General features: G+C 54.7%; 4 protein-coding genes across 4 annotated transcripts; 3 read left to right on the top strand and 1 right to left on the bottom strand.

Moving 5' to 3' along the window:
- Positions 1–77: 77 nt before the first annotated feature.
- BDP55DRAFT_691218 (deoxyhypusine synthase) lies at positions 78–1,290 on the top strand (the record flags this gene model as incomplete). Its single annotated transcript, XM_060576943.1, has 3 exons — positions 78–296; positions 368–1,147; positions 1,219–1,290. The coding sequence occupies 3 exons, from the start codon at positions 78–80 to the stop codon at positions 1,288–1,290; spliced, it is 1,071 nt and encodes a 356-aa protein (XP_060433437.1).
- Positions 1,291–1,546: 256 nt separating this feature from the next.
- BDP55DRAFT_377330 (uncharacterized protein) lies at positions 1,547–2,757 on the bottom strand. Its single transcript, XM_060567136.1, has 2 exons — positions 2,418–2,757; positions 1,547–2,185 (listed from the first exon to the last, which is right to left on the bottom strand). Exons 1-2 carry the CDS (start codon positions 2,551–2,553, stop codon positions 1,656–1,658), a joined length of 666 nt encoding a protein of 221 aa, XP_060433436.1. The 5' UTR covers positions 2,554–2,757; the 3' UTR covers positions 1,547–1,655.
- Positions 2,758–3,318: 561 nt separating this feature from the next.
- BDP55DRAFT_545419 (cyclophilin type peptidyl-prolyl cis-trans isomerase/CLD) lies at positions 3,319–4,968 on the top strand (the record flags this gene model as incomplete). Its single annotated transcript, XM_060568570.1, has 1 exon — positions 3,319–4,968. The coding sequence occupies one exon, from the start codon at positions 3,319–3,321 to the stop codon at positions 4,966–4,968; it is 1,650 nt and encodes a 549-aa protein (XP_060433435.1).
- Positions 4,969–7,050: 2,082 nt separating this feature from the next.
- On the top strand, positions 7,051–9,956 carry BDP55DRAFT_377295 (uncharacterized protein). Its single transcript, XM_060567135.1, has 2 exons — positions 7,051–7,725; positions 7,802–9,956. The coding sequence occupies exons 1-2, from the start codon at positions 7,217–7,219 to the stop codon at positions 9,537–9,539; spliced, it is 2,247 nt and encodes a 748-aa protein (XP_060433434.1). The 5' UTR covers positions 7,051–7,216; the 3' UTR covers positions 9,540–9,956.
- The last annotated feature ends 38 nt before the right edge of the window (positions 9,957–9,994 follow it).

The following is a 9,994-nucleotide window of genomic DNA, read 5'->3' as shown; positions in this document are numbered from 1 at the left end:
ACACTCCCATTCGCAACGCAACTGCAGCCTGTTTCCGGTGTATGTCCCTCATTCGTTCAATTACAGAAAAGAACATCATGGCATCTCAAGAAAACCCCAATGCCCCGCCGGCGGCAGCAACCGATGCCGTCCTCGTCGTCTCGGAAGAAATGCCCGAGGGCGCCCAAAAGGTCGAGGAGTTGGACTTTGACGATATCAAGGGACCCATCACCGCCGAGAGCCTCTATAATGGCATGAGATTCATGGGCTTCCAAGCCTCGAATTTGACAGAGTCCATCCGGATCATCAATGACATGGTGAGCCGCCACCACCACTAACTCCCACCTATGGGACGACCCTGCTAACAGGGGGGGTTCGCAACGTCAAGAGAGCATGGCGAGACCCAGAAACCGGCGACAAGACCACCATCTTCCTAGGCTACACCTCTAACCTAATCTCCTCCGGCATGCGAGGCGTCTTCCGGTGGCTCGTCAAGCACAAGCACGTCTCCGCCATCGTCACCACGGCCGGCGGCATCGAGGAGGACTTTATCAAGTGCCTCGGCGACACTTACATGTCCTCCTTCAGCGCCGACGGCGAGGGCCTGCGCAAAAAGGGCCAGAACCGCATCGGCAACCTCGTCGTGCCCAACTCTAACTACCGCGCTTTCGAGGACTGGGTGGTGCCCATCTTTGACAAGATGTACGAGGAGCAGGAGGCCAGCAAGGGTACCGACGACGAGATCAACTGGACGCCCTCCAAGATGATTCACCGCCTCGGCAAGGAGATTAACGACGAGCGCTCCGTCTACTACTGGGCGTGGAAGAACGATATTCCCGTCTTCTGCCCCGCGCTCACGGACGGAAGTTTGGGGGATATGCTGTATTTCCACACCTTCAAGACGTCGCCTGGTCAGCTCAAGTGCGATATCGTCGAGGATATCCGCAAGATTAACACCATGTCGGTGCGCGCTAAAAGGGCGGGTATGATTATCCTGGGCGGCGGCGTCATCAAGCATCACATTGCGAACGCTTGCTTGATGCGCAACGGCGCCGAGTCGGCCGTGTACATCAACACTGGCCAGGAGTTTGACGGAAGTGATGCGGGCGCCAGGCCGGACGAGGCCGTTTCCTGGGGCAAGATCAAGATTGGCGCCGATGCCGTCAAGGTATGTCACCACGAGCAACTGGTTTGGAGAGAATTATGTGTACTCATTGCTAACGCCTGTAATGCTTGTAGGTCTATGCGGATGCCACTTTGGTATTCCCATTCATTGTTGCAAACACTTTTGCCAAAGATCAATCATCATAGTCGTTATAAGCACTCAAGAGGGAAAAAAAAAACAAGAACAAACCGCATTTCATCGCACACCCAAGAGCCGCCACGTGTTGTTCCTGGGACTTGGCTTTTTTATGATGCTGACTCCCGCTCAGATGACTTTGCTCTAACATGTCCCTGACCTTCCCTCCCCTCGCAATCCGGCCCACAGACGCCAGCATCAGGACCAGGGCAACAGCACGGCTCATCAACTTCCTCCGGAGCTGGAGAGTTGCCGCCTTCCTGACACGCCCAAGGCCCAGAATGCCGTGGGCACGCGGGCAAATACAGCAAAGCTCTCTGTTCCTACGTCACCGGTCAATATCCTTCTTTTTGTGTCTTTTGCAGAAAGGCGAAACTTACTCTTCCTCCACCTCTTCATGACTCAACTCATCGTCTTCGGGGGCGCTTTCAGTCGCCTGCGAGTCGTACGTACCGTCACCAGCTGCGCCACTGCGGTGATCCTCGCTCGAGTCTTCCGGCGACGACGAGATGAGACCGCTACTCCTCGTACTTAACGGCTCAGAGGTGAATACCGTAGCTGCCGCGCTGCTACTGCTAGGCGAGGTATGGTTTCCTTCTTCTCTACAATTACTCTCGGTAAAGTATCGTGACTCTTGCTGTAACCGCATCCGACGATATAAGTCCTCGTTGGATCCTACGGGTGGTTGTCCTGGCGTGGGGGAGGTGGGTCTCGGGATGTGTGGTCCGTATACGTGCGGGCTGTGGCTCGGTGCTGGAGATGTGCTGCTGCTTCTTGCTGGCTCCGTGTTTGCGAGTGCGGCTTCCCTCATGTGTACAAGTGTCTCTATACAGTCTAAAGACGCTGCCCTTCGAGTGGCTGAACGAGTCTGACAAGGCATTTTCCCGAACGGGCTCTTGTATGGTTCTGAAGGTTGTATATTGCACGCGGTAAGGGACTTGGGCACCGAAGGGAAATGGTAGTACTAGTCTACGTCGATTTGAAGAATGAAGTAGAGATGTTGCTGCTTTTGGCTCTCCTATGGGTATACGTACAAGAATAGTGTCATGCCGAAGACAAGTGCAGGAGGAAGATGAAGTTTTTTCGTTTTTTTTTTAAGAAGTGCAGTGATGTATTGGAGAAGAGGTGCAAACTCAACTTTCCACAAGTCCTGGCGGGCCGTCTATAGACCAAGACATCCGATGGTCTTCCAGATTTAGGTTATACTGTAACATGGGCGGGATGAATTCTATGGACCTTGCTGGGCAAGTGAGTACTTCGGAAAGGCTGCGCATCGTGCCGTGTGTGTATCACATAGCATGGACAAGGTCGATGTGGGAAGACCAGTCGGAGTATTCAATAAGATGCGCTCTGTCGGCTTTCTGGCCTTCTTCGACTCATTCTTATGAAGCTAACATGTCATCAGGGGAAAAAAATACATGTGGGAGAAAAAAAGAGTTCGTCAATAAGGAATCGAGCAAAAGCTCTGGTTGAGTGAGGCTCGAGGACTTTCAGGTTAGTACTTCGATTCCCCCCTCATACCCCTCGGCCACGTTCCCCCGACCTTTTATAACAGGATAAAAGATCCTTGGACCGAAGTACCTCAGTTCTCCTTCCATAAGAGTATTCAATCCGAAAGCAGAGAAGGACAGGACAAAGTATCTTCATTATGAAAAGCAAACACTTCAGTGAACTGAAACATAAATGTGGGCTATTGGCTACTCAGAGTTCCCGCTAAGTGCCCCTCAGCTGATGCTCTTACTGAACAGTCTTGAAGATATAACCCAACCAAGGGAAGCACTTACACGATGCGAAGGAAGAAGTGAGGCAAGGGGTGGAACCGACAGAGTGGTACCGAATCAGATGACGTCCCAATGTAGCTGCACGTGACCTTATCGATAAACCTTTCTAACGCTACCTCCCCGACGACGATCTAGAAACTTTCGATGGTTGTAGCTGCATCCACCCATTTGTTCCACGCACTTCTACCATAACAACCTCCCTCTTTTACCCGGAACCTCACCTCTTGACTCGACAGAGCGTCGTCACGGCCGGCCAAGATGTCGGCCATCTACAACCTCGAACCGCAGCCGACTGCGTCCGTCATCCTCCACACCACCCTAGGCGACATCTCCGTCGAGCTCTTTGCCAAGCAAACACCACTCACCTGCCGAAACTTCCTCCAACTTGCCCTCGATGGCTACTACGACAACACAATCTTCCACAGACTTGTGCCGGGCTTCATCCTCCAGGGCGGTGACCCAACAGGCACCGGCAATGGCGGCGAGTCCATCTACGACGGAGGCGCATTCAGCGGCGAGCTGGACCCCTGGCCAATGGATGAGCGGCGCGGTCTCAATGCCGGACCGACGGGCATCGGGTTCAAGGACGAGTTTCACTCACGGCTGAAATGGAACCGGCGCGGGCAACTGGGCATGGCGAACGAAAGTCGTCCCGATACGAACGGCAGCCAGTTCTTCTTCACACTCGACCAGGCAGATGAACTCAACGGTAAGAACACGCTGTTCGGGCGGGTAGCTGGCGACACGATATACAACTTAGCGAAGATGGGCGAGGGGGAAGTCACTCCAGGAACGGACCGGCCGACGTACCCTGTCAAGATTACAAATGTTGAGATTCTCGTCAACCCCTTTGAGGACATGGTGAAGAGGTCAAGGGTTGCGACCCAGACACCCAAGACTGTGGTCATCGAAAAGAAAAAGAAGAGGAAAGGCGGGAAACAGCTCTTGAGCTTTGGGGATGACGAGGGCGACGCCGAGGAGGTTCCGGTCTTGAAGAGGACCAAGTTCGACACGAGGATAGTAATGGACGTGGATGAGGAGGAAGAACCGGTCGTGAAGAAGTCAACCAAGTCTAAATCGAAAGGCAAGGCAAAGGTGGAAGTGCCGGAACCTCCGCGACGAGATGAGCCCGAGCCCGAACGTGTCGAGGAGAAACGGACGGCACCGCCAAAGGAGGTGTTATCGGAGAAGAAGAGCGCCATTCCTATTCGACTTCAAGATTCTCCGTCGCCAGAGCCTGAGGTTCGCGATACCAAGACGGCTCTCGAGAAGACTAACGAGGAGATTGCCGCTCTTAAGGCTTCGATGAAGCGGAGCTTTCATTCCGAACCGGTCAAGGAGACCAAGAAGTCTGCACTCGAGAGCATGATTCCCGAGACGTCAATCCGGGGCAGGAGGAGAAGGCCCGGCGGTAATACCAATAGCCGTGAAGACCAACAAGCTCTCGATTTCTTGAAAGCCTTCAAATCGAAGTTGGATCAGGCGCCGCCGGAGGAGGCTCCGGAGAAGGGAGACGGGCCCATCTCCGCTGCCGAGGAGGAGGGGGCGGTTAAGGAGGATGACAAGGTCGCCGAGGAGGAAGCGGAACTTTGTGATCTTCACTTTATTGCCGATTGCCAGAGTTGCAAAGCGTGGGATCAGGCCGCCAAGGAAGACAGCGACGACGAAGGGTGGATGTCACGGGCGCTCAGCTTTAAAGCGGATAAGCTGGGCAAGGATCTCAGTTATCGCAAAAAGGCAGAGGAGGAGCTGGTTGTGATTGATCCCAGGGAAAAGGCCAGGACGCTGCAAGAGGAGAAGAAGGCATCGCGAGAGGCCCGGAGCGGAAACTCCGGGCGCGAATGGGATCAGGCACGGAATGCAAAGATGGCCAGAGCTTCGGCTCTTGCGGGCAGAGGTGCAAGGTAGTTTTTCATGAAGCATCATGGTATATCTGTAAGTACTCCGTACCACGACAGGAAACAAGGGTTTGAATGCGACTCTGTAGGGGCGGGACATGATGGGCCAGTTAAAACCAATGATACCCCTGAATTCGAAAGGAAGATGCGAAGATTCAAAGTTTTTGGAGAGGGTCCTCCCGTTAGAGACTATTCGTTCCTGCGATGCTATTCAGACGTGACAAAAAATTGCTGTTGGGGAATGGGCCGTGCTTGGAAGAGCTGGGATCGAAGAATAAGCTAGGAATCGGAGGAAAATGACGTTGGTAAGGGGGAAAGCTCCCCCGCCGGGTCCCCACACGCGTCATCGAGATGGCCTCGAGAAGACGGCGGGAGACACCGTGAAGGAAACGGCAGTTCGGCCGAGTCCAGACCCCTTGTTCTGCTGTATTTGGTAGCTGTGCGTGGAAAGGTGGAAACATTGAATTCGGAAGATACTGTGGGAGATTGAAGAATTGATGCTTTGACAGCTGGTGCGAGGATGGCGGGGTGGTTTTTGGTCACCTCAGTCTTGGTGGCAGTGTCGGTGAGGGATCGAGATGAAGCTGCTTGCTGATTGGGCCGGACGATCTGTCCCGTGTCCAAGGGACCTTATCCTGACCCGTCCGTCCCAGAGTTCCCAGTCGAGGGCCCCCGAACGACCACGGTTCCCGTTATGAAATGGTGTTTGGATGGGGCTCATTGGCGGTCCCAGGCCCCGGGCGGTGGCCGGTGGCCGGTGGTGGGCTGGTGCTTTCCAGTGGAGGTCTTCTCCTTCAGGGTCTCCGCTCGGGTCTGAACTCTCAGCCTTTGGGATCCTCAGTTTCTCATGGTCTCGTTCCCGTCTAGCTGATAATGATAATACAATAACGATATTGTCCCCCCAGTCCAGACACCAGGCAGCTTCAGACCTGATCTTACTTCTTCTTAATCCTTTGAGCCTGTGGTCCCCTTCTTACTCGGACAAGAAACGGCCTTGTCACTTTATTCTTCTTCAACCCTCTTTTTGTAGGGTGCCTGTCACGAACTGGTCTCAAATTGCTACCTAAGCACGCACATACCTAAATTGGAGAGAGACACTTCCCTCCTTATCCAATTATCCTCTTTTAAAACATTCCCATCAACCCACAGTACACGACGTGGTAGCGACATCATCCCCCCCACCACGCACCTTGGAAGAAGACGAGAAAAAAAAAAGTGAGAGAGAGACGCGCTACGCCCGCATCAGCCAGCAAGCAGACCGCAGTCAGCAGCAACAACCGCCAGCAACGGTCAACGACCAAAGCACGACCTTGAACCTTCAAGCCAAGCAAAGCACCAACCGCTGACGCCTGACGCCCTCACCACAAGGTACCGTTTTAAGGTAGTTGTGCCTTACCTAACACAACGACACTCACCTTTCCTCCAACCCAAAAAAAGAAGCAGCGGGAACCTCTCGCTCATTCAGAGCTTTCGCAGCATCCTCCGCGACCGAGACAATCGCACCCTTGCGCCGAAACTCAAGCCCAACCTATCGCGACAAGGGCTTCTTTGGCCGCCCATAGTTCGAAGTGTTGTTGTCGGCTTTTTCTTTTCTTCTCATCCTCTCTCACACAATAGACTTCCTTTGCGAAAGCCTTCTCCCACGGCTTTTGGCGATTGACTCAGGCTTTCCCCCTCTCCTACGGAGTACAGCCTGCCCTTTCAGCAATTTGGACATAGAGAGAAGAGAGACCCAGGCTTCACGACCCAACGACCGATCCCGAACGTATATAGAACCACGAGGTCCATATTCCACCCACCACCCTTTCTTTCAGTCACCGCGCTTTTCAACGACCGACGACTCTTCGGCTCCCCGCAGACTGCAGGGTTTATTGCGCATGCGATAGGCGAATTTCCGATTATTCTGCACCATCCCGACCGATCCATCCGCCGTCGCCGTCGCCGCTCTTCGCTTCTCGACACCGCTGTGAAAACGCAAAAAAGAGGAGGTGGCTTTTCTTGCCTGCTCTGCTGTCGACGACTACTGGGTACACAAGGCTGCCTACAGCTTTCAACCCGCAAACCCACCAGACGCGGCCGCCGCGAAAAAAAGATTCAAACGAGCCTCACCGAAGCAAGGCGACTGCCCCCCGGCGCGTCAGCCTATCACGTCCGCCTCAAAGGCGCCGCATCAGCCGGCGACCTGACCGATTGATTTCTCCCAACGGGCAAACCAAACTCGTTTCTCACCCGAACCAACACACACACCCCAGGCGTACATGCACATTCCCATGTCTTCGAACCCTCGAAAGCGACCAGCGCCAGGAACGATACCCACCATGCCGATGCCACAGGTCCAGCAGTCATTTCCCAGCCCGACCGGCGACCAGTTCTTGCGATGGGGAGGAGCGGCGGATGCTGCTGCGGGCCTTGTGGACGGAACAGGCGCCCAGGCTGTCAACTCGTACGGCCTCGTCCCCGGTCAGCAGCAGCAGCAACAAGCGCAGCAGCAATTCGTGCAGCCCACACCGAGTCCCAATAATGCCATCGCGCGGAGGCAGATGAATAGAGCACTCGTCCCCACGGGCGCGAGGCAGAACTTTGACTCGCCCAGCGACCCTTGGTCCTTTGTCGGCGAAGACTCTGCGCTCCTGCAGCAACAACAAGCAAACGGAACAATGGCCGAGACGGATAACGTAGAGGTGCTGGAGGAGATGGCTCGCAAGGCCATGAGGGAGGCGCAGCAGAAGCGGAAGCAGATTCCGCCGTTTGTGCAGAAGTTGAGCAGGTAAGTCAAGTTCCCATGCCTCCGAAGCCGCGCAAGGTCGTGTTTTGGGCAGCAAGCTCATACTAATATTGAACAGTTTTCTCGACGACGATAAGAATTCTGAGCTCATTCGGTGGTCGGAAAAGGGCGACTCGTTTATCGTTCTCGACGAGGATGAATTCGCGAAGAAGCTGATTCCCGACCTGTTCAAGCACAACAACTATGCTTCCTTTGTACGACAGCTCAATATGTATGGCTTCCACAAACGGGTCGGATTGTCGGACAACTCGATGCGCGCAAGCGAGCGGAAGAACAAGAGCCCAAGCGAGTACTCGAATCCCTTCTTCCGACGGGGGCACCCGAACCTGCTTTGGCTCATTAACAAACCAAAGAGCGGTAACAAGGGCAAGAAGGGCGCCAAGAATGCAGAAGTCGAGGGTGACAGCGAGGAGGATGCCGTCAATATTGACGATGGCGTGACACAAGGCTTTAGCACCGCCAGTGCACCCGCCAGCAAAGCCCTGCCACCTTCGGGTGACATGCCGATACAGAAGAAGGAGATGACGCTGATTCGGGAAGAGTTGGCCAAGGTGCGCGAGCAGCAGAGGATGATCATGACGGCGATTCAGCGGATCCAGGGGGACAATACGGCGTTGTATCAGCAGGCTGTCGTCTTCCAGAGCCAACACGACCGCCACCAGAACTCGATCAACGCCATCCTGAACTTTTTGGCCAACGTGTTTAGGAAGACGCTCGAGGACCAGGCGGGTCCGCAGAGTGTAAACGACCTTCTCGCGAGCATCATTCCGAACGGCAACAGCTCCAGCTCGGTACCTCAGGGAAGCGTCGTGGATCTGGGCGACTACGTGCAAGCACAAACCTCGGCAGGAAACAACATCAACATACCTAAGCGCCGGCAAGCGTTGCTGCCGCCCATCCCCAACGGTCGCGCGAATACGGTATCGCCGTCACCAGCTAGCGGCTCCGCGACGCCTCAGCCGTACAACCGCGAGATGGGTACCGTCACAGAGCTCTTTGACACATCGCCCGGCGACCACACATCACCTACCAACTATCTAGCGCAAGAGCTCGAGTCGAATCCCCATGAGAGCATGATGAAGATCATTCACGATACAAATGCCAACAACTCATCCGGCATCGATCTCCCCCACGTCGTCAACAATACTCCCGCCACAATGAGCAACGACCAACGGAACAAGATGCTGAATGCCATGGCCGGTCGGTCCTCCGCAACACCCTCAACCAACGCACCACAGTCCTCCAAGCCTTCCATGTCCGCCTCACCCAACCCGCCGCCCCCATCCGTCACCGCTACCCCCGACACGCCACCCCCCATGCCCGCCGCCCCCGGTCTCTCCCTCTCCCCCATCATGGGCTCCGCCGCGCCGCCGCCCTCACTACAGCAGATCAATTTCAACCAAGAAGATCTCGCCGCACTACACCGGATGCAGGAAGAACAAGCCGCGAAGCTGGACCACCTCTCCAGCATGCTCGGCCCACTCAGCCCGTCAGGTCGCATACCGGGTATCGACGAGAACGGCAACGTGAACGGCTACTTTGACGGCGACCTCGACATTGACCAGTTCCTGAACCCGGACGCGTTCCAGGGTGACAGCGCGTACCCTGGCGTCAACTTCAACGGCGATGGAAACGACTTCAACTTTACGCTCGACGGCTCAGCTGCCAACAATGGCGGTGCTGGCAATGTCAATGGCACACCGAGCTCCACCGGGACTGAAGAGGTTCCGCGGGATAGCTTCGATGGGATCACTGGTAGCCCGGACCGCGGTAACAAGCGTAGACGTGTTGGTTGATGGATGATTTTTTCATGACTAGAAGGGGGTGGGGTTGTTCCACCACTCTCCCCTCTCACGACTTTCTTTTTAACTGCACCATAGGTGGTGTAACGGTCTTGGTCATCAATTACTTGAGGATGAGGGAACTAGAGGAGACTTCCTCCTTACTGCACTCTGTCTTTCTGGGAGGCGGCGGGTTTCTTCCAACTACTTTTGTGCGTGGAACAAAGAAAGAGCATGATATCCAAAAAATTGCTTACTGTTTTCTCGCTCTCTCTCTCTCTTTCTCTCTCTCTTTCTCTCTTTTCCCCTTTTTTGTGAAGTGGGTTGGGAAATTAGGGACTGGATTGATGGACGGGACGGTTGTGTCTTTTTTGCTTCGAGGGCAAAATCTGGAGGTTTTCAACTCTCGGCGACCGGGTTTATGGTTTGAGGTCGCAATGGTGGCAAAGTTTGATTCGGGGGGGTTAGCT

Source organism: Colletotrichum godetiae (genome assembly GCF_030913485.1).
Source record: "Colletotrichum godetiae strain CBS 193.32 chromosome Unknown BDP55scaffold_7, whole genome shotgun sequence".
Taxonomy (NCBI): Eukaryota; Fungi; Ascomycota; class Sordariomycetes; order Glomerellales; family Glomerellaceae; genus Colletotrichum; species Colletotrichum godetiae.
This window is presented reverse-complemented; position numbering and strand designations above follow the sequence as displayed.

What these genes read in the sequence shown, in the direction of transcription:
- BDP55DRAFT_377330 (XM_060567136.1), bottom strand. Translation starts at nt 2,553, where the DNA reads ATGCGCAGCCTTTCCGAAGTACTCACTTGCCCAGCAAGGTCCATAGAA. An exon ending in CCCGCCAGGACTTGTGGAAA is followed by an intron (nt 2,186 to 2,417) that starts GTTGAGTTTGCA and finishes TACAACCTTCAG; the next exon opens with AACCATACAAGAGCCCGTTC.
- BDP55DRAFT_377295 (XM_060567135.1), top strand. Translation starts at nt 7,217, where the DNA reads ATGCACATTCCCATGTCTTCGAACCCTCGAAAGCGACCAGCGCCAGGA. An exon ending in TTTGTGCAGAAGTTGAGCAG is followed by an intron (nt 7,726 to 7,801) that starts GTAAGTCAAGTT and finishes AATATTGAACAG; the next exon opens with TTTTCTCGACGACGATAAGA.